This window comes from Haliaeetus albicilla, chromosome 2 (assembly GCF_947461875.1).
Source record: "Haliaeetus albicilla chromosome 2, bHalAlb1.1, whole genome shotgun sequence".
NCBI lineage: Eukaryota > Metazoa > Chordata > Aves > Accipitriformes > Accipitridae > Haliaeetus > Haliaeetus albicilla.
The window spans coordinates 63650644-63674317 of NC_091484.1; the positions used below are offsets into that span (position 1 = coordinate 63650644).

General features: G+C 41.5%; 1 protein-coding gene across 1 annotated transcript; it reads left to right on the plus strand.

Annotated features, from left to right (window-relative positions):
* The first annotated feature begins 1090 nt into the window (after positions 1-1090).
* MTPAP (mitochondrial poly(A) polymerase) lies at positions 1091-16408 on the plus strand. The gene is given in 10 exon segments (XM_069777851.1): positions 1091-1303; positions 3688-3860; positions 4422-4655; positions 4988-5212; positions 10679-10890; positions 12861-13087; positions 14303-14395; positions 14496-14569; positions 15517-15829; positions 15832-16408. Coding segments are annotated over 10 exon segments (1779 nt in total). The 5' UTR covers positions 1091-1122; the 3' UTR covers positions 15879-16408.
* The last annotated feature ends 7266 nt before the right edge of the window (positions 16409-23674 follow it).

Here is a 23674-nt window from a genome sequence, read left to right on the forward strand (position 1 = left end):
TCCTAAACCCACAATTAATTTTAATGAAACCGTTTTCCTCTTTTAGAGCAGCTTCAAAGGGTAAAAGAGGAGGAGTTTCTCTCTATCCACATCAATGAATTTAGGAAGGACAAGTCATAGGATTCCAGCAGAAAAGTCGCCATGGAGAGATGGAGGAAACATGAGTTTCTGCTCCATGGCGTGCGTGCCTACGTAGGATATAGACTGAAATGCAGTATTTTAAAAGCAATCTACTCTCTGTCTTTAGGATCATCCTGGGATACAAACCCCAGATAATTAGGTCACAGCAACCACTTACAGACCCTGACTTACTAGGCTACCAAGAGTATAGCTCTGTAGTGAAGACCTGCTAACACACAAAGTAGCCACATGGCCCCTAACACACGCTACAGATGTGCCCACAAGTTTTACACAAATGACTTGGTTTTAAACACTCATGAAAAAGACGTCTTCTTCAGTCCATACCTGGGGAACCGTGCTGTAGGCACCCTGCAGCTCCGTGCCCCAACCGCTGCCTTTCTGACCCGCTGCCTTCGCTACAGTAACTCTGCTTTCACATCCCTGGCATGGGACCAGGCAAACGTTTTACTTCCCCTTCTTAACTAGCCAGTCTGCCAAAATCCACATTCGGCCCCCGCCATCTTGGCCATCGGCCCCTCCAGGTTCACCTCCACGCCCACCTTCGCCCTCCCGCCCTCGGCTGGGGGGGCTCATGCCGGGGGCGACCGCAGGCCCCGGCAGCCGGGCACGCAGGAGGCCTAGGCCGCCGCGCGCTTCCTCACACCGGGGAGGCAGCTGCCCGCGCCCCCACGCCTCGGACCCGGCCTGGCAAGCTCAGTTTGTTCCCTCTGCCTGCAACGGCACCCACGCGCCGTGGGCCGGGCCCGGCCAGTTAGGTTTGCTCCCTCATGCCAGACCAGGCAGCTGCCTGCTCCCGCACGCCTCGGCGGCAGCGACAGCCCTTCCCGGCGCGGGAAACGTCGCGCCGGCAACCCAGGGGCGGCCCGGTACGCCGGGAGCCGCTCCGCGCCAGACGGAGGAATGCTGAGCCGCTCCGGCCGCCGTCGAGCGCGGCGGCCGGCGCCTGCGCAGAGGCTGCTGCCGGCGCGGCGCTGCCCGGTAATGGCGCACCGCGCGGGCGGGCGGGCGCTGTCCCTGCTGCGGGGCCGCCTCCGCCTCCCCGGCCCGGCGGCGGCGGCGGCGGCCGGCGGCTGCGCCGCCCGCGGGCAGGCCCGCCTCGGCTCCTCCGGCGCCGCGGTGCAGCGGGCGCCGCAGGCAGCCGGCGCCGAGGAGGCGGGCGAAGGTAGGGGTCGCCGGGCCGCGCCGCGTTCCCCTCGGGGCCTGGCTGCCGTGTGGGGCCGGGGCGGCCCGGCCGTTTCTCCCGGGGGGCGGGCGACGAGGTCAGGCGAGGGCCTGGGCTGTGGAGCGGCCGCCTGCCGTGTTTGCGGCCGCCGGTTCGGCTCCGGGAGCGGCGCCAGGGCATTACCGGCGTCCCGGGCGTGAGGAGCTCCTCAGGGCCCGGGGAGCCGCCGCCGGGGTCCTCCCGGCGGCAGCGGGGTCGGCCTGTGCTCTCCCGGCCGTAGCGCCAGGGAGCGGTCCAGGAGGCCGGAATCCGCTGTCGTTGTCTAGGACTTGCTTTATTAAACGGCGGTGTCAGGTGGAGGCAGGTGAAGCAACGGTGGTTATTCCCGAGAGACGCCCTTGAAAAGGCACAGGGAACGTTTGATGCCGTGTCTTTAGTAGAAGCCAAGAACTAGCGAGGACTGTCCGCTGTTGACGCGCTGTAACTTGGATGTAGCGTGTAACTTGCAGTTCATGCGTTTGTGAGCCTGAGGCCTGTGCTTCTACTTACGTTCATGTTTCAGCTCTTGGAAAACATTAGATAGCAACCTTTTTTAAAAGAGAGGAGAAGATCAGGCCGTATTATCAGTTTCACAAAACCTTTTGCTGTTCACATCCTTGTACTAACAAACATGCAGCAAATTCGATTAAGGAACAATTCCAGATTTCAGTTAATCATTCTTGTTTTGGTGTATAAATTTGGTCATTAGTCTTACCTGGTTTGCTACATGACTATGTGAATGCTCACATTAGCATCAGCATGCAGAGGGCAGCATTAGAATATGTACGAGCACCGTGCGGAAGATGGGGCTGTTTCTTCCAGCAGCAGTGCTGGTGTATACCTGTTTAAAATAACTGTGAAACTCTGTCACTAACTGGAAATGTTGAATGGAATAGGGGAAGAAGGCAAAGCGTACAGCCTCTCATGCGTTTAAAAATGCTTACAACCACCATTTGGATGCAATCATCTGCATCTGTGCTATGCTCAGACTGCGCAAATGACAGCAGAGCTGAGAGATGTTAGAGCACATCTTTTGGTATAGTAACTAAGCATGTACGGGTAGGAAGTCAGGCAACAATTACATAGCCACTCTGACTTAATGCAGAGAGCTGTGGGAGTGAGAAAATCTGGGTTCATCTCCTGGTTGTGTCACTCGTCCATGGGACTTGTCCTTTCTGCATCTCAGTCACTTCACACTTCTCTGCCCCTATGGAAAATAGGATATTTATCATCTTCATAAAGGGCTTCTTTGGTCTCCTGATGAAAAATGCTATATAAAACTAAGCTTTTGAAACAACTACTTTGGTTATTATTTACAAGCCTATGTGAGAGCTCAGTAAACTTTGTAAAACAAAAGATTGCTTAAAAATAATAATAAATACAAGTGTCATTAGATGATATTTAAGATTTTCTTGAGGCCATAATATCTTGTGGGTTCCTCAAAATAAAAACATAGAATAAAGAGCTCCCTTGAACCTTTCTGTAGCAGATAGTAGCTGCAGAGAAATAACTGCATGTTCTCCAGCTTCCCAAACTGAATTACAAATGGCAGTATTAAGTAGCAGCTTCACAGGCTCTGGTAATGTGATGTGGTCAATGGAATAGTTTGAGACTTATGCAAGGAAGTGATTATGATTTCAAATTTGGGACATGGCCGCTTTGCCTGTGTGCAATCAAGAAAAAAGCTTCTGTGTTTCTGGATGTTCCAGCGTGTCTCATTTCCATGTTAATTCTGTAGGCTGTCAGCAACAATATAGATTGCCAGTAGTATGGTGAGATATGACTGATCTGTGGGTTTACTGTAGTAGAGTAGATGAAAGTATAGTATTAAAGGAAAACTTTGAGTAGGAGTTTACTGTAAAAGAAGGCGATGAGTTGTAAAAATAAGCAAGTGTTGAATTGTTCCAAAGGTGAAAGTGCTGGTTTTGTGGTAACTGAGAGAGATTATCTTTTCAGTGCAGCTAGCTCTGCCTCACACCCTCACTGGTATTTCCAGACTCGTATGTATGAGTCTGACTGTGTGTGCTGAGTTTTTTGATGGTGAACAGCAAATCAAAGAAGAACAAAGATTCCTTGTATCATTAAGCTTCCTGTGGCATCAAGGGGAGTCAGTGTTGTTTTCTTCCTGCATTTCCTGTTCCTTACAAATGTATGCATTTGTGAGAGAAATACACTTATGTTTGTGTCTTTCATTCATTCTTGATTGTTTTCTCTTTTGCTGTAACCCTCTTAGAGAGCCAGGACAAACCTTTGTTCAATCCAGAGGAAGAGATTAAGTGTACTAAAATCAGTTTTAAATCTTTCTGTTTATATAGAAAAGCCTTGATGCTCATTTCTTCTCACAGATGCTGAAGTCAATACCAGAAAGAAGACATTTGCTGAGGTCCAAACAGAACGATCGGAGCAAGCAGAACGGACTGTTTTAATTAAGTGCCCACCAAAACTTAACGAAAAAAAGTTATTGCAGTATTTATCTAGTCATGGAAATATTAAGAGTCATTTCTTTTTTGAAAACCGTGTAAGTAATTAACAATGTAAACTAAAATCTAGACTTAGACAAAAAGGTATACCAGCATTTGGTCAAGGCCTCATACATGCAAGTTAAGCAAGTTATATATAATTAGTATATTAAATTCGTTTTTATCTTTGTTAATGTTTACAAGTTGCTGAGCAACAGATTTTTATTCATAAGTCAGCTAAGCAACACCTCTAAGGGATAGTTAGCAACCTGTTTTGCACTAAATCTTTGAAACTTTTACATAGCACTGTTTATTATTCTAACAATAGAGCTAACTCTTTTTTTATGTGTTTCTTGAGCATTACGGTTGTGAAGATAAATAGCTTTTAGAACTTTTATGTTGAGTGCTTACTGCCAAGAATAGCATATCTTAAATATTTTTGACCTCTTGTGAAAAAGTGTCTGAAGAGTGTTGAGGTACAGAACGTAGCATTCAGCTTCAGGACTGTCATATTAAACTGTCTCAATACTCTCAGGAACATCTGAATAATAGCAGTACCATCAGTTCAAGGCTTGTATGCATTTATCTAACCCTGTCTATTTCTATTCTTAATGTTTTAGGGTATCCATGCTTTAATAGAATTTTCGGAAAAAAACAGTATAGCCTCATTGCAGGACGCTATTGGAATCCCAAGTGCTGCACAGCATCATGTTGTCCCATTTAAATCTAGACTTTTTACTTTCACGCTGAAAAACCCAGTGAGTCAAGCTGATAAAGAGACACCAGTTCACCTCTCTCCTCAGTCTCACATTCCAGTGAAAGAGCTTACTGAAAAGCTTTGTCAAGCAGACAGTGTAAGTAGAGGTTTCTAGATCTCTCTCAGTTAAAAATGAACGATGTCCGTTTCAGATTTGCAAGTGGTCACGTGCAACATATAAAGCAATTTATTTCTATTAAAAAAAAAAGTAACCCCTGTTAGAATTTTGTGTGAATTGTTCTGCTACATTGAAACAAATAGATGAAATTACTAATTTTAGTTGTCAAAATAATTTTTTGTGTGTGAAATAAACCTGTTTGAGATTAAAAAAAAATCTTCTAATTGCAGTGATATTTAGTAGTTGAAAATACATGTTAATAGATAGAAGGTGTGTCATTGTATTTTTACAATGTTTATTTTCTTAACTAGATAAGCAGTCAGATGTACATTCTACTGAATGAGTATCAGCTTACAGAAGAAAATATCAAGCTCCGATTTCTGGCCTGTTCTCTCGTTCGGGATTTCACACGTGCGTATTTTCCAGACAGCACGGTAAAGCCATTTGGCTCTTCTGTCAACACCTTTGGCAAATTGGGATGTGATGTGGACATGTTTCTGGACTTCCATGATACACAAAAGCATGCTACAAAAATGGTAAGATTATGCTGTGCATCTTCAGTCTGTTGGATTTCTTCCAACAGGGCAGTTCATTTGCTGTTTCACACACAGGAATCAGTTTATTTATACTTAGGTTTTACATGAGTTCATACAATAGACTGTGAATGAGTTTATTTGCACATTTGTATTTGAAGACTTTTAAAAGCTTGATGTGACATGAAAGAGATCTTCCTTGCAATAGGAAGAAAATGATTTGGTGTTTACATAGACTTCATACTGTTAGGGTGAATTTCACTGTGAAAAAAATCCTTCATCCTCTGAAATTGATTCAGAAATGTCAGACCTTCCCATCCTACTGTTGTGTTGTCTTCTCTCGAGCTGCTGGGCTTCATCCCTGCTGTTTTAAAGCTTGGCTTTGTTAGGGTCTTCCATGTTCTAAAGCGTAGTAATTTTGTGTGTGTGTGTGCATGTGCATTTTGGGAGGGTTGTCAGGTTCTTTTCCTTAGTTTCAAGGGAACCTGTAGACGTTTTGGGGACCAGGACGCAGGAGCAAAACAGGAACTGAGCCATATCAATAATGCAGATACTTTCAGTTGTCAGACTTTCCATAAGATACTTCATAATTATTTGAATGCCTCATTGATAATATAATAGTAAGCACCAAGACAAGTGGTGATTACTAAGCAGGTGTAGAGGCTTGAAATTGAAATACACTCACTTGAATTTGCTGACCAAAGTACAGAATTTGCATCACTACCTCGAGAAGCTGGAGGGTTACAAGACTGCCAGTAAGCAGTATTTGCTCAACAGTATTGCCTTTTTCAATGCACTTATTAAATTTCATCTTAATCATGTCTTTACCCATACTATGAATCAGAAATCTACACTACATAACCAAGTTCACATGTTTAGTGTTGGTATTTGGGCAGCTTCAAATTTTAGCTGTTATTTAGAATAGGTTGTGTCCCAGTCCTTGTGCGTGTAGGCATTAAGAATGGGAAAGGACTAGACAAGGCTTTTTTGGAAGGATCTTATCTCTTGCTGCTGTTTTTTGGCTGTGGGCAGTGTAAATATCCTTTCAGATTAGAGAACAAAATATGAAAGAGAGACATGAGAATCAGGATAGGAAGAAGGGAGAGTTGTATCAGAAATGCCCTGTGGAGAAGTTGGGATTCTTCATGGATTCTGAATGGGTAATTAAGTAAGTGATTCTGACTTTTTGAAAACTTTTCTTTTTATTTGTATGGTGACAGATAGTTTGGGAAAAAATAACTTTGTTTTCCTTAAAAAAAAAAAAAAAGGCAATGGGCTTAAGCTTTTGAAGATTTGAAAATTCACTCAGCTTTTCCGTACAATTTGTATATTGCCATGTACGTTACTTTTAAAGAAATATCCCTTCAAACATACATAGTTTTTAGTATTATTGCGGTGATCAAACACAATGAAAGCAAAAGTGTCTGCTGAAGAGTAGGATCATCGTGCGTGTGTGGAAAGTGTTAAAATCTAGGAACCATTTATGTTTTAACAATAAAGTTGCCTCTTAAATTTTGAGGGAAAAATCTTTCAAGTATAAAATGTCTATTTTCAAAGCATGTTTTGTAACTAGCTGTTTTCTTTACTATTCATTCTCTGTAGAAATAGAAGTTCTGTTGTAAACTTTAGAGTTATTTGGTGATGGGTTTACTAGCAGTTGTAATTACTTGTGGATGGTTGACAGACTTACTGCTATGGGGATGCTGCAGCAAAAGCCAGGAGGGATGCTAGGTGAATGTGTGTCTTCGGGTTACATGATAGGTTAATAGGCTGCGTGGCACATTTAATACTCTGTGTGGTGTCGTGAGGCTTTTGTCTTGCTTGCAAGCACAGTCTTTACACACTAAAGATGCTGATCTTGTTGGTTTTGTTGAAATTTTTGAGCGTTAAAACACGGGTGCATCTGCTGCATCAATGTGAAAGCCTGTACCAAAATAAGGTACCTTAGAGCATTGTCCTGTAAAGAAATGTAAAAATCATTATTGCAACTCTTGTGTCTTGATTCAAGCATAGTCAAAATGGGAGACTGAGGTGCCACCACGTAGAGAGCTTTGTGCTTTGTAGGTGTGGTGGGTTAACCTTGGCTGGCCTCCAGCTGCCCTCCCAGTTGCTCTCTCACTCCCCCCTCCTCAGCAGGAGAGAGGAGAAAATAAGATGAAAAAGCTCATGGGTCGAGATAAAGACAGGGAGATCACTTACCAATTACCATCACAGGCAAAACAGACTCAACTTGGAGAAGATTATTTTAATTTATTGCCAGATTAGGATAGTGAGAAATAAAAAAAACCCCAAAATTAAAACCACCTTCCCATCATGCCCGCTTCTTCCCAGGCTTAACTTCACTCCCAATGCTTCCACCTCCTTCCCCCAAGCAGCAGAGGGGGATGGGGAATGGGGTTTGTGGTCAGTTCATAACGCTTCATCTCTGCTGTTCCTTCTTCCTCATGCTGTTTCACTGCTCCAGCATAGGGTCTCTGCCACGGGCTGCAGCTCTTCAAGAACTGCTCCAGCATGGGTCCTTCCCACGGGGTACAGTCCTTCAGGAATGGACTGCTCCAGTGTGGGTTCCCCACGGGGTCACAGATCCTGCCAGAAAAGCTGCTCCTCTCCATGGCCTGCAGCTCCTGCCAGGAGCCTGCTCCTGTGTGAGCCCTCCACAGTCTGCAGCTTTCTTCAGGGTATATCCACCTGCTCTGGCATGGAGTCCTCCATGGGCTGCAGGAGGACAACATGCAACACTATGGTCTTCTAGGGAATCTCTCCTCTGGTGCCTGGAGCACCTCCTCCTCTTCCTTCTTCACTGACCTTGGTGTCTGCAGGGTTGTTTCTCTCACATTTTTCTCACTCTCCCAGCTGCTGCACAGCATTTTTTACCCTTTCTTAAATATGTTATCACAGAGGTGCTACCAGCGTCACTGATGGGCTCAGCTTTGGCCAGTGGCTGGTCCATCTTGGAGGTGGCTGGAACTGTCTCTGTTCAACATGAGGAGACCTTGTGGTGTTTTCTCACAGAATTCATCTGAAGGTCCTATCAACTATTAAGAGTGTCTGTTTTATCATTACAAAAAAGTCTTCATCCAGCTTTTGAGAGATCTTGACCTGCTGTCTGGTAAGGCACATTGTGATTTTTGTCGCAAACATAAAGGTCCAAACACTAGCACACCTACATGTTGGCCAAGTCCCTGTCTTTTTCTTTCCTGTTACCTACCTCAATGTTGATAGTTATAGGCTCCTTTCACCTTGAGCCAGCCCTGCTGTAGCATGCAGCTGCACAGCCAAATGGGATTAGGGACCTCTGTTCTGGTATGTTCAAGCACACATACTGCCTGGAGAACTGTTTGCAAGAGGAGAGCAGGAACAGTCACCTCAGTGATTGCCAGAGCAACTCAGAATTTCAGCACCTAAAGTGAGTTTGTAGGAAAGGTTGCAAGGTCCATAAGTTCTGGATTGTTTCACCTGTCTGTGAGTGCAAATTTTCTTTGCACTAACCTGGTGACGACAAAAGTAACTTGCTGTGTGTCTCAGAGGACTGGTTAGGTCACTTCATAATGCTGTTTGTGTAGCATGCATTGTATTGGGTTTGCGTGGCAAGGTACAGGGGTGGCTTCTGTGAGAAGCTGCTCGAAGCTTCCCTTATGTCCGACAGAGCCAATGCCAGCCGGCTCCAAGACGGACCCGCTGCTGGCCAAGGCTGAGCCCATCAGCGACAGTGGTAGCACCTCTGGGATCACATATTTAAGAAGGGAGAAAAAGTTTCTGGGGCACAGTAACTGCAGCCAGAGAGAGGAGTGAGAACATGTAAGAGAAACAGCCCTGCAGACCCCAAGGTCAGCGAAGAAGGAGGGGAGAAGGTGCTCCAAGCACCGGGGCAGAGATTCCCTAGAAGACCATGGTAAGGCAGGCTGTTCCCCTGCAGCCCATGGAGGTCCACGGTGGAGCAGATATCCACCTGCAGCCCATGGAGGACCCCACGCCAGAGCAGGTGGATGCCCGAAGGAGGCTGTGACCCTGTGGGAAGCCCACGCTGGAGCAGGGTCCTGGCATGACCTGTGGCCCCATGGAGGGAGGAGCCCACGCTGGAGCAGGTTTTCTGGCAGGACTTGTGACCCTGTGGGGGACCCACGCCGGAGCAGTGTGCTCCTGAAGGACTGCACCCGGTGGAAGGGACCCACGCTGGAGCAGTTCATGAAGAACTGCAGCCTGTGGGAAGGACCCACGTTGGAGAAGTTCATGGAGGACTGTCTCCTGTGCGAGGGACCCCATGCTGGAGCAGGGGAAGAGTGTGAGGAGTCCTGCCCCTGAGGAGGAAGGAGCAGCAGAGACAACGTGTGATGAACTGACCGTAACCCCCATTCCCCATCCCCCTGCGCCGCTGGGAGGGGGTAGGTAGAGAATTTGGGAGTGAAGCTGTGCCTGGGAAGAAGGGAGAGGTGGGGGAAGGTGTTTTAAGATTTGGTTTTATTTCTCATTACCCTACTCTGGTTTGATTGACAATAAATTAAGTTAATTTTCCCTAAGTTGAGTCTGTTTTGCCCGTGACAGTAATTGGTTGAGTGATCTCTCCCTGTCCTTATCTTGACCCACAAGCGAGTGGCTGTGTGGTGCTTAGTTGCTGGCTGGGGCTAAACCACGACAGCATTCACCCATGACATGTTCCAAGGGGGAGGGTAAGTCAGCGTCAGGTATTGCATTAACAAGCAAAATTAGCTGAGGCTTAAAAATATAGAGAGACTATTAAAAGAACAGAGATTTCATAGGTGTAAATTTATTTTATTGAGGTATAAACTACAAATATGACAATTTAAAATACGATAGGCCTACAGGAAAATGCATGTCTGATGTTGTCAAAATACATCTCCACATTTTTTTTTATTTGTCAGAAAAACCATGTCTGATGTGAATTGATTATTTTAAGTCTTACGGAAACTTACCTTCATTTTGAAGGATTAAGTAATTTGCATGCTAAAATTTTTAAGTTTTTTTAAATGAAAAAGACATTTTCCTTTACACTGCTACTTGATTCACTAATAACACATTGTTCTTTGAGGATTTGAAATGGAATTACTGGTGGTTTGAAATTAATGGTGGCTTGGTTGTGTTTTGCCCCTTTTACTTTTTAATTTAATTGTATGCTCCTCTTTTCAGTCAGAGCATATATCCTCTCTCGGGAATTCCAGAATTACTTGTTGTAGGCAATAGTGAGATGTAGTATTATTATACGCTCATCTGAACAAGTAACTTTACAGTAAGTTGATCACTATTAACCTGGAAAAATTGAATCACTGGAAAAGAATGTAAAAGAGAAAGCAATATTTTTTTACATTTTTAAGTTCTGTGGGCTGCTTTGAATAATTCTTGTCTTTCAGTCTCTCATTGTACAGACTCCTTTGCAAATTGGTCTTTCAGAAGTATTCTTAAATGTATCTTTGGTTCCAGACCTAACAGTTTATTTTTAAAATTTTCTGTTAGAAAAAAGGTCCCTTCGAAATGGAGTATCAGATGAAAAGATTACCATCTGAAAGATTAGCAACTCAGAAAATTCTTTCTGTGATTGGTGATTGCCTTGACAATTTTGGTCCTGGATGTGTGAGCGTACAGAAGATACTCAATGCTCGCTGCCCGCTGGTGAAATTTTCCCATCAACCAACAGGATTCCAGTGTGATCTGTCAGTGAGCAACAGGTGAGACCTGGTTTTAAAAAGTTTAGGAAGCATACTAATGTACTTACATTCTTGAAAACCTGTAATGAAAACTGTTGCTGTGTTCTTGACAAACGTGAGTGTAGGCTCTGAAAGTAAAAAGGATATTTTTGACTTCTGGAGCTTTGGTTTTAATGTGCTTAAGATATCTTTCTCCAGCATAGGAAATACTTGCTAGCTGAAACTGAAGACTTGAAAACCACTTTATACAATAAGGTTGGCTTACAAGGAATTGAAAGAAGGCAGCATTCAATGGTCATTACTTCCCTTCATGTATATGGGTATATGCACAGGCTTTTTTTAATTGCTTTTCAGATTAAGGAGCTCCATTGTGTTAATTTTTAGTGATTGGGCTTCTAGTTATTTTGGTGTCCTTTTTTTCTTCTGTAAGGGCCTGCATACACCTGTTTGCTGGCAAGGTATCTTGAATGCTAAATTAACTCACTGCATCAGAAAACGGGAGTCTAAAGTGTTACTGTCATTAGGACCTTTCACAGCAGTGCCCAATAGAGGGAGCAGGCTTCTTAGAAATACCTCTCTGCATCTATTTTTCCTCTTCCGGCTTGCTCTCATTTGGTTGATAGTAAAGCATATAATTTGTTTTGCTGTCACTTATTTTATTAAGAAATACCCACCTCAATCCAGTATACATCAGTAGCCCTGGCATAAGGGTACATAATTAAAAATGAGTTATTAACCCTTTTCATTGTTGTTAGAGAATAGTAAAATATGAGTGATTATCTTTCAGAATACTTTTGGTGTGACTTTTAGTGCAGATTTTGTGATTTGTCTACAACAGATACAGTCAGATCCTAGACTGAATTTTCTGAATTACCCAAAGTTCTGTTTCAGAATATGCAGGAGTTGTTAAGGCAGTACTGAACAAATGTCTTACATTAAAATTACTTTCGTATATGCAGCCACAGTGAAAGTCAGCATGCAGTTCTGTGCAAACTTCCTTGTAATTCTCTGCTGACAGTTTGGCTGGTTGGGACTGTGTGTGTTGTCTTGTTATCATTTGGAGTAATAACAGACCTCTGTGGACAGAAGGAAGCACTTCACAGTTGAAATTTTAGAAGCCCAGGTGTTACAAAACCTAGACATAGTAGATTTCCCCAAAATGCCATGGTGGATTTTTAGAAGAATTCAGTGCAAGATTGGGAGTAAAAACTCCTGCAACTGTAGTTCAACAAGCACTTTAAACTAAAACTGACCCCAAGGTAAGTTTTGCTCTCACACCTTGCTTCCATTTTTTTTTCTGTTTTTTCTTGCCTTCCCGTTTGTACACTACATGAATGTTTGTATGACCATATGATGAAGCATATCAAAAACTGATCCAGCTGAAAACTTTTATCCTTCCAGAATAGTTGTTTTTTCACCAGGACCAAACATTAGTCATTTGAAAATTACCAAATTGACTTGTTTTGCAGATTTCATTTTGTCTCTGCACTTCATGTATTTTTCAGTGCATTATTCTATTACTTTTCAGATTAAAAATTGTAAAAGAAGTTCTAGTTGTATTTTATTATATATTAGGATAGAGATATTGTCTGATGTACCTCAAAGGCAACTGTGGATAACTGTGTAGGTTTTTCCACCTTGATTTTGCATAGTTTCACTCTTGAGTACTTGATGGTGGTTTTGGTTTTTTTTGTCCCCACTGTGATGTGGAACAAGGAAACAGGAAACAGTGCAAATGCACTATTATTATTTACTCATAACTATATCCTTCTTACTATGGAAAACTATGAGGTATTTCATCCTGGACAATTTCAGGCATTCTCGTCTATTTTTTTTAAATGCATGAAAATTAATTTTTTATGTTTTTTTTTTTTAATGGATACCCTCTTCCCTTATAACTGATGTTCTAGGGATGAGCAATGAACACTGCATCTGGTACTTCACAATTCTCTCATTATGTACATGTCTTTTACTTTTCATTTCTTCTTCAGTATTGCTATAAGAAGTTCAGAACTCTTATATATCTATGGCTGTCTTGATTCCCGTGTAAGAGCGCTAGTGTTCAGTGTACGATGTTGGGCCCGTGTTCATGGACTTACAAATAGTGTTCCTGGTACGTGGATTACAAACTTCTCCCTGACCATGATGGTCATGTTTTTTCTGCAAAAGAGATCACCACCTATCATTCCAACACTAGACCAACTTAAAGAACTGGCAGGTAAGGACAGCTGGTTTTGTGTTTATTGAAGTGACTTTCACATTTGTTTTCTCTGAAGTGATGAATAAACCCAAGCAATTTCTTTATGTTCTCAAATACCAATGCATATCAAGTGTGCCTTAAGTTTGAGGGAATATACAAGTTTTACGTGTATCTTTTTGATGAAAATAATGCATTTTTAAAGGCAAACTAAATCCATTTTCAATACAATTCTAAATTCTATTTAGAGGGGTTAGGCTTGTTCTATGCCTCACATAATTAAAAGTCATTTATTTGCTCAGTTCTCTCATGATGGCTGTTTTTTGTGTATTTTGTATTTTGTTTTTTAGAAGACTTGTAGGGTCTCAGATGTTTCTGCAGTTGTTAAGGATTTTGTGCAGATTGGTATGATGTATATTGTTTTATAGATACCAAATGTTTAAAAGAAAGGCTATATTTTTTCTTCACAATTTGTAATATCCTTGAGACTGTTCGGGCCATCTGCAAGTAATTCTTATATCTCCGCAAACAAGCTATTCTGGCAGTTTCGTACATAGCTTTCAGGCTGTATTATCTTCAGTAAATCTTATGAAAGCGTAGAGAATGACACCCTAAGTTCTTGATTCCTCACTTGTGCCTTCTGCTTATTGACGTGTTTCCTTGGAAGCTTTAGTGCTCTGACTGGAGAAAAAGGTCTGTGGTTAGTTGCTTTAAAATCAGTTTAAACTTTTCCATCAGAATTCTATAGGCTTTTTATACATAAAACACCTGTCCTGAAATTTTACAAGAATATTCCTAATTCTCTTAAGTTTTTCAGAAAAAGATGGTGGACACTTTGGGTCTGATTTCTTTGAAACCCTCATACAGGTATTAATCTTAGAGGTTTGTGCTGTTCAGTGTATGATAAAGCTCTGTATGCAGGGATATCAGGTTTGTTATGTAAAAGAAGTAACTTCAGAGATACAAAGATGTCGTATACCTTATTCTTGTAGGCTTTTGAAAATATGCCATTTACTCATGCTTCTTTTCCGTTGCGTGTCCAATCTTTCCATAAAGATTTTCTTGTAAATCTTTAACCACTTAAGTTGAATGCTAACCTGAAAGTTCACTTGTGAACTTCTAATTTGATTTACTTAATATGGTAGCATTCATTGAATTCAGTCATCTGAATTTTATTAAATAAAATGGTATTTTCTTGTTTATCACTTCAAAATACGCCTGTGATTTTTGTTTCAGATGAAAAAGACAAGCATATAATTGGAGGATATGATTGCTCATTTGTTAGTGATTTAAGCAAGATTAAACCTACAAAAAATACAGAAACACTTGGTAGGTAAATCTTCATTAACTTTTTTTATAATTGTTATGAGCATATCAAAAGTAAACTTTTGTTTAATGTTACTGTTGGCTATTGTTTTCTTTCTTTTAGATGTATTGTTGGGTGACTTTTTTGAATACTTTGGAAACTTTGATTTCAGAAAGAATTCTATAAATCTCCGAAAGGTATATTAATTTTAATCTCTCATCATTATCAATTGAATTTCTCAGTCTGCTGTTTGACAAACTACATATGCTAAGCAACAATATCTGTCGTATTGTATATAGAAAGTACATTTAAATTGGTTGTATCCAGAAATTGAGTCCTTTCTGTGAAGGAAGACAGTTTTCCTCTCGGAGCCTAATCACTTACAGCACCATTAAAAAAATTTACAGTGTCATTACTTGGATATGTTGGAAAGCACAAACTCTGATGCTAAGCTTGCAGAGGTTCTATAATACAGAGCAAGTCAGCTAAGTAGCACTGATACGCACTGAGATGGAAGTGCATTTAAATAGCAAACTACCTAGTTGTCAACAACTTGTCTTGTACTACACCAAGTGCCCAGAAGTGGACCATGACCTGAATAGCTCTGTACTTAAAAGACAGACTGAACTGGGAGGAATTTAAGGCAAGGCAGTAATCTTGGTTTATTATAGTAGCTCTTAATGAGCACTGTGAGAGGAATGGTTTGAACAGTTTAAGTGCTTGTAGTAGTTTATCAAACTGGGCTATGCAGGTTAGTATGACACACTCAGGCTGCCCATACATGAATGGAGATAGGAGTAGGAGGTTGCAATGAATGAGGTCTGAGATTTGTGGAAAAGCAAATGGGAGAACGGCCAAATGGACAGGCTAAGCTGTAGTTGTGTGTTCTTTGCCTTGAAGGAAATCTAAGCTGAATGTGGCAAGGAAAAGCACCACTAAGAGGATTCAGAGAACAGGAGTCTTACAGTCAGGTTGACAGGAAAATTAACTTGATTAATAATGATTTTTTTTTTTTCCCAAAAAGTTCTCTACTAGATCAAAATAATTTTACTCTTAATGCTAATGTAACAACTCAAGTGATTGTTATTTGCTCAGCCTGTAATGCACATATGCAACTTTGGCTTTTTCTTTACGCTGTCTGCAGGGAAAGGAAGTAAATAAACCTGAGTCGACTCCTCTTTATATCTGGAATCCCTTTGAACAAGACCTTAATATCAGCAAGAATGTTAATCAGCCACAGCTGGAGAAATTTGTAGCTATGGCCAGAGAAAGTGCCTGGATTTTACAGAAGGAAGATAAAACTCAGCAAATGACCAATAAAGAGCCTTGGGGATTGGCAGCCTTACTGGTACCATTTGGAAAAAGTAATCCCAGCAAGATGAAGAATAGGATGAAAGGACTAGGAAGTGAAACAATCAGAAGCCTCTTGGACTCTTTAAGGTTAACTAATGCAAATAGTCTACAAAAAGCAGTGGGAAAGTGACTTTCAGCACAGAAACACAGTAGCTGATATTCTGTTCTAGGAATTGAATGTGACACACAGTCTGAAGAACATTACTTTTAATATTTCTATTATGGTGAAATGGAGAGTCAAATGACCTCTGTTTTCCGTTGTGATGCTTTTTGTACAGGTCTGCTTTCCTTCTGTACATTTTTCTCCTCCTTACTCTTCACTTTTCTATCTGTTGTGTGAATGAAGAGCATTCAAATGCAAGTTTTACAGATACATTTTGGAAGTAGCCTTCAGTTGGGCAGTCTTTTTAAAAAAAAAAAAAAGACTGACAGGAGCAGCATGGGAAGAAGCCTTTGGGAATTCTGTTGACTAACATAAAAATGATCTGCTAATTAAAAGCTCAAAAAACAACCACCTTTCAGTGAAACCACAGTTTGAAAGAATATGAACACATTAGAACCATTGCTTCCAATCCAATCATGTTCTGGAAGCCAGTAAAAACCAAAGTGCATCTATCTATTTTTGCAATTGTTTTTCATTCATGTAGATAGTGCCAAGACAAAATAAAGAGAATGGAATTAGATAGTAGCGTTTGCAGTTTCATAAAGCATTGCTCTCCAAGGGTAGTGCAACTATTTTGTGTTGGAAAAGTAGTTTTGCTCTTGTCTTTACCACCTGATCTCAAATTTCTTCAGTCAACTCTCTTTTGTTTTCTGTACCCATAGGACTGGTTACCACCCACATTTGTGTATACACTCACATTTCTCATTTTGCCTTCAACTTCGCTTTGAACTTGTATTTCAGGTTAAGGCAGGGGCTTCTGCAGGCCCTTCTTGTCTCATCACTCTCCTCAAAGTTGCTGCCTACTAGGCAACACCAAAGCCTTCCTCTCACTATCCTTGGCAGAGGGATCTGTCCCTTGCAGAGATCCATAGGGAATCATGTATCATGCTGGAGTTCTGTTCCTAGTCTTGCCTTGTTTTTAAGATATCCAGCAGAACGGTGACAGTCTCCCTTCCAGATCAGTTGGCCCAGCGAGGATCGATGCTTCTGATGGACTTACAAGCATTGAGTTCTCTGTCCATCTGCCACAAAAGAGAGTGTTTTCAGAGGAAGGGGGAGAGAGAAGGGAAGGAAGGAAGCCAGAAAGGGAAATGGAGAGCAAGCAAATGTCAGATAGACTTTCCAGGTACATTTGTGACTATTCCACCTGTCCAGTTTGAGAGCCACTCATGCATGAAAACTAAATGGCAACAGTGATAATAACTCTACAGACTGTTGTCTGTATTCTTAACAGAAATTCTGTACCAGAAATTACTGTAACTCAGAGATTATCGTACAGATGCAACATTGATGTTTATGATTACAGTTTCATTTTCAGTATTTTTAGATTCTTTAATGTTGCAGTGGTATATGATTTTGTGTAGACTTTATTTCTAATGGTGTAGTCTGAACAGTTTAAAAGTGTGTTTTCTCTTTTCCCTGAGATATTATTTGTTAGAAATACTGTGGGCAGTAATGCATACTTCCAAAGTACTTGTAAAAACTGGGCAAGGAAAAGTACTTTCCAGCAGTTGGCAGACTAACGGGTTAGACCTTGAGTGGCAGGAAGACCCTCTTACAGATCAATTCTGTATTAGTTTATTTGGAATTTGAAATAATATTCATATGTGTCCATTTCTGATTTAGAAATGTTTTCTTGAACAATGACTCACATAGTCATTATCTTGGTCACAGGAATTAATTCTCGTATAAACTTCTTCAAGACTGAGCCTTGAATTTCAGACTTAGTTTTGTACCTAAATCCTGGTGCTGGTGTGTGAACTTCTTTTTGGAGGCTGGTATGAAGTTTATTGTAACTTGTTATTGGTGCTAACCCAAAGCCTTTGATAGCAAGCTTGGCACTGATGCTGTAAGGAGTCCATTGCTACCTTAATCTTTACAGAACCTAGAGGTACATTTTCTCCTGTTTCTCCAGCAGTAGACTTTGAAGCTTTTTGAAGATTAGGGCGGTACTCGAGTACTTGTGAGTTTTCTTTTTTCCAGCTAAACAAAATGGGTAATACTGCAGTGCAGTAGTAAGAAAATGGCTTATCAGGGACAGGAGCATACAGCAGAACTGACCTACTTGTATTACATTCACAGTGGTTCACTCTGACATAGATAGGAAAGATTTTATAAAAATTTTGACACGTAGACACAGGACACTTGTCAAATACTAATAAACTTTGTAATTTGGTTCTACTGTTGAGCCACCCTGAAGCACATGCTTTATTTGTAAATGTGTATAGGTGTTGAAGCTGCTTAGTATTCCTTAAAAGGCAGGGCAGAACATGGTTACTGCACATGCAGTGTCTTTCAGCATCACTTTTCTGTTTAGACTGCCTGTCCCTTTGGGGAGTAGTTCTGAACCCTTGTCATGGCTGCAGGCCAATTTCTGAAAAGAAAGACGCCAAAAGCAGTGTTGTAGCAATGGAAATGCACAAGTGATTGTTTCAGATGTCTGCAAGTCCAGGGAGCTGAAGGCCAGCCGCTGAGTGAAGCCTAGAGACTTTGAGGAACAGCTATCGTTGATGATACAAATAAGCCCGATGGGCAGCTTTCACAGAGGAGGCTGCTAGCTGGGGGTGGAGAGCTGACCGTAAGCTTCCCTAGAGCATAAGCTGTGTCTGGGAGAAGAGCTGTGTGACACTGGTGAAACTGAAGCCACCTGTGTGAAGAGAACCAGACAGAGAAGAGGATGACCAAGATTTGAGGGGGTGTATTTAGCAAATCAAGAGAAATGGTGTGATTATAATTTCCTGAGGGCAGCAGCCTTATCACATTGAAGATGGTTAGAAACAGCAGTATGGTTCTGTCAGTAAACACAAGGGTTGGATGTTTGTGAAGAAAGGACTATGGTGACAGTGGATTTGAGAGCTCGTTCATATGGTCCAAAACCATGTAAACAGTGTCTCGGCAAGAGTGAGGCAGTAAGTTTTAGTTGCTTCTTGGACTTGGCGCTGATATGCTACATAGTAGGGTAGGACTGTTGGGGAGGCCATGTGTAGGGAACATCAGTGAATTAAACACGTTTTTGCCCTTCTGCCCCTTCCCCTCGCTGGGAATACTTTTTAGTGCAGTCTCACATTCCCTGGCTCTTAACTGGTTAGGGAAACTGAAACATTTTAAAGTTCCTTGCCCTGAGAAAATGTTCTTTGGGACAATAACTTCAAGTTAACATTTGTTGCCAGGGATATTTTTTTTTTCCCCCCTAAATGTTTGATGCTCACTAGTTGCAGGAATGGGTTCTGCTGCAACTGCCACTGTGCCATCATTCCTCTGTGGCTTCCTGGGAATCTGCAACCTTCGTCTACAGCTGGCTGCTGGGTAAGCATCTGTGTGTGATGTTCGTGGCTAAGACACAGTCACAAAACAGACTTCTTGGCTGGTAGCAGATGCTCTGTTCCTCTGCCTCAATTTCAAAATTACAGTTCCTGCCTGGGATTCTGTTCTTTACTCTTTGGATCACAGCATAATTCAGGTTGGGAGAGACCTCTGGACCTAGTCCAGCTGCCTCCTCAAGCAGTATCAGCTGTGAGATCTGACCAGGTTCCTCAGGGCTTTATCTAGTCAGGCCTTGAAAAACTCAAAGGATGGAGACTGCACAACCTCTCCGGACAACCTGTTTCAATGCTTGACTGCCCTCATCACCCTGATGGGCTGGTCTGTAATACACTGCCACATCCTTGTCACTCTTAATGGCTTCTTTTCTGATCATGACGCACAATCCAATCAGACTACCATCCATCACAAATGTTCAGGCTGGTCCTTCATGTAAAGAGCCCCCCCCAAGACTAACCTTCTTCCTTCCCTGTCTTTCCTGAGGAGCTTGTATCCATCCTTCACAGTGCTTCCACCACATGTGAGCATTTCCACCATATCTGTTATTCCAACAGTGCTGTACTAACAGCATGAGGGGCTTTAGTTCCCCCTGCTTGTTCTCCAAACTGCCACACATTTGTATCTGTACATTTGGGGTGGTTACCTGTTCATCCTTTTTTTATTTTTCAGTAGGTCCCTCTTGTTCCCATCACCCTGTATCCTTTGCTCTCAATCCCTGTCCACTGCTGCCTCACTTAACTGTGGGTTATAATTGTCCTCCCTTATTGTTCCTAGCTGAAACCCTTGATATGGCCACTGCTCTTATCCAGCTTACAAAGTCCCCATGACATTAAAAACCTGCCTAAAAATTAAATTCTAAAAGGATCTGCAGGAAAATAAGAGATCGTGAGTACCAGATTGGCATCGCAGAAAAGCAGCAGAAAATACATTTGTGCTGCTGCAGGGGAGCATGGTGGAAACATCTGAGCTAGCTTTAGCTGTGCTGGTGCTTCTGCAGAGAAGCACATAACACCATGTAGAGACACTCGGGCAGGTCTGGAAGCAACAAAGTTCTAGAGACACAGTGTCTCCAGGACTTTGTTGCTTCCACACATGCACTAGTGTGGAACAGGACTCTGCTGCCCAGCAGAGCTTGTCAGCTTGGATTTGGCACGTTGCCGGTGCACTGTTACTTCTGGGTCCAGAGAAGTTGGGCTCTCGACTGCAACGTAGCTGCACTCCATGCTCATGCTGGGTCTGTGGTCATTGAGGAAACCTGTTCTTACAACACGACGTCTTCGTTCTTGCAGATTTATTTCTAAGTTCAGTTTCATTTATACTCTCTGGGGGGTACGGGCTATGCTTTACTTGATGCAATTTTGTATCTTTGGAAAAAGGAAAGATAGACAAAGAACCTTTGTTTAAATAATTTTGCCAACGAACTAGTTAAAGGTCCATGCCAAGTTCAACTGAAGCAAGTTTAGGATTTCCAGCCTAGGCTGCTCTGGAGATCTGATGAATCAACAATTAGGAAGTTTTTCAAAGTGAAATCATCCTATTCACTGGAAAGCTCTCTCTTCCAAATGCTTTGTCTTGCTTATCGCAAAATTACGACAAGGTTCTCTTCTAGTACAAAATTTTTCTAAACGTCATGGGTAATTTGGGGTCAGTTTCTTTAAAACAAGGGTTAGAATTTATACAAGGCTAACCTGTGCCTGGAGATAAAATCTCTTCTTCCATAAATCCTCTTAGTTGAAAGTCTTGATCCACTGCTTTTGCAGACCTGTTTCTCGTACTTTCTTTAAGTAGAAGGTTGTTTTGCTTTCTTTTTCAGGACCTTCTTGCTTCTTTTCCCTGTCCCCATTGTCTTTTCATCATATCTGATCTGATCGGATCTGATCTGATCTGTAAAAAAATAGTATTTCATTTGGTCCATAGTATTTTGTGGAGCAACAGTGAATACAGCTGCATTCAAGAAATGGGTAGTTTTTAAAACATGGCTCTCACATTGCAATGTAACTTTTCAACTGCTTAATTTCTTATGTGGACTGAGTCTCCATACTGCCTTTTCTGTGGCTTGTAGAGGGATCAATTAGCTAGACTTGATGGGCCTCACCTATACTGAGCATGTATTTTTAGGAAGTCTGTTCATTTAAGAGACTTGTTTAACACAGTCTGCAGTATTAGAAAGCAGAAGTTCTCTTCAAATTTTTTGAGAGACACTTTACCCTTCAGAATTATTTCTGATTTCCCCTGTTGTTAGGGGGAAAACTATGTTCAATTTGTTTCACAGGAAGACTTCAGAGATAGGTTTTTGTTCCCATGCTGAGCTCTCTTGGGCATACAGATTTGTAGTCAATGTAAACAGTGCAGCCCCATACAGGAATCTTGCATGGAACAACTCCCAGAATATGTCTTCTAAGTATTATCCTCGCAGCCTGACGGGGGAGGTAAAAGCCCCACGAATTACTAAGGCATAGCCTCCCTTTTGTGTTGCTGACTCGATGGGATGGAAGAATTCCCATAATTCTGTATTGCTTTTTCTCATGTTGGACACAGGCAAAACTCTGCTTTCCTGCAGAGAAAAGGTACATATGTTAGAAGGTGGATTGTTAGGTTGAAAAGCAGTATTATTTAAATTCTTTCTGAATATTTACATCTTAAGTTTCATTTTCTAATGTTCTTCTCTAGGAGCTATTGCTAGAGATTTTCAGGATGTGAGAAGAGCTGGGAGAATACATAAAGGCTTCATATTTCAAGTAGTTAGATAAGTGTTAATTACTATTAGATTAATTATCAAAAATAATTATATAGTGGAAAGTAATACATATAACAATCCAGCAATAACAAGGAACACTGCCTTGTCTCTTTGAACCAATTTTCCTCCCTTAATTTTCTGTAGTCCTCTCAGTGGTGCACTACTTTTATGAAGGATGGGATTTGGGAGAGCATACTGAATGGAAATTACAATATCCAGTATATGAGAGGGTGAGTATTTAGCCACTGCAGTAAATAAAAAAGAAGCATTACTGACTCCATTGTGAAATGAGAGTCAGAGATTTTGTGACTCCAAAAATACAATATAGAGAATTGTTCTGTGGATCTTTAGGTGATTCATGCTTCTTCCTTTTGAAAATTATCTTTGGACACCTTTCAAAAGAGGGTTTGCTATAATTGCTTGATATCTGAGCTTGCAAAGTAAGGTCTTCTTTGAAATGACCGTGATCTGTTTTGCTGAGACACTAAAGACCTTAGCTATTACAGTTCTGCACTAAAATCCACGTTTAAAAGGGTTTGCACTGCAGTTGGCTTAGGAATGTGGAATATTATCATTTTCAGTTATCCTAAAAATGCAAATGCTTACAGATAGCAACAGACTTTCACACTTCTCCCACTTAGGCTGTATGATTTTAGTTCCCCTTTTTACTGTACACAGTATTTTCAATCATTCAAATGTTTTGCAGCGATTAATTTTATATTTCTTCTAGGAGTTAAAGTGAAAGATATCTGTATTTGTTCAGTAAGTTGCTGTTCCATTGTGCTGTTGAAGTCTTTGATGAGATAAAGAATAAAATACCTGGCGCTTTCCTTCCTCAGGTGCGGGCAGAGGTTTGTTGCATAGTGAAATGAGGATGCGTTTCATACAGCAATGGTTTTGAACTGTTGATCTCTGAACCCCTCAGTGTCCAGGGAACTATGTCTAAAGAGCTCACCAAAAAAAAAGCAAGAAAACAAAACCCTGAGAAAGCCAACCTGATTGTCAGCCAGCTTCAACTCACCCAGCAGAGGTTTTTAACTTTGGGGATTTTCCAAACAAAACAAAGGCCAAACCAAGTGCCATTGAGTCATGGTTGGAGATGTAGCATTTCTTGCATTCCGACATCACTTTATGATTAATAATTTGTTTAAGTAAATGGTGGTCTGTGAAGAGTACGTCTCTGTCGCTTACAAAACATGGTTTCTAATGAAGAGAGCAGAAATAATATTTTGGATGTCTGACAAACTCTGAAAGATATCTCTTAATGGGGAGAGAAGGAATTTTTTCTAGCAGGATATGTGAAGTTCCTGAACCCTGCCCTGGCAAAAAACTTGCCTTTTATCCTCATAAATTATAAAGGGAGAATATGGGTGTCTCAGTTTGTCTTAATTAAATTTTATCCCACATGTATAGGGTTACAAGTATGTGGCAGTTAGGCATAAGTGATAGGATTTTATGCTCCAAATGCTGGTGAGAGAGAAGCTTCAGATCACATAGGTTAATGTAGACTTGATTCAAAGACACCTAGTCCAAATTTCCTACACTTTTTTAGACCCTACCCACCATTGCAGGAGAAGACTATAAATATTAACTACCGCCAGCTGCTCACTCCCAGTAGGGATGCCTTCCCTTGGAGTTAATCTTTCTGATTCAGTGGGGACCTTTCATTGCCAAGCCGACCCAGGGACTTGTGAAGCCTGAGAAACCAAAGAACGGTTTGTCATCCTC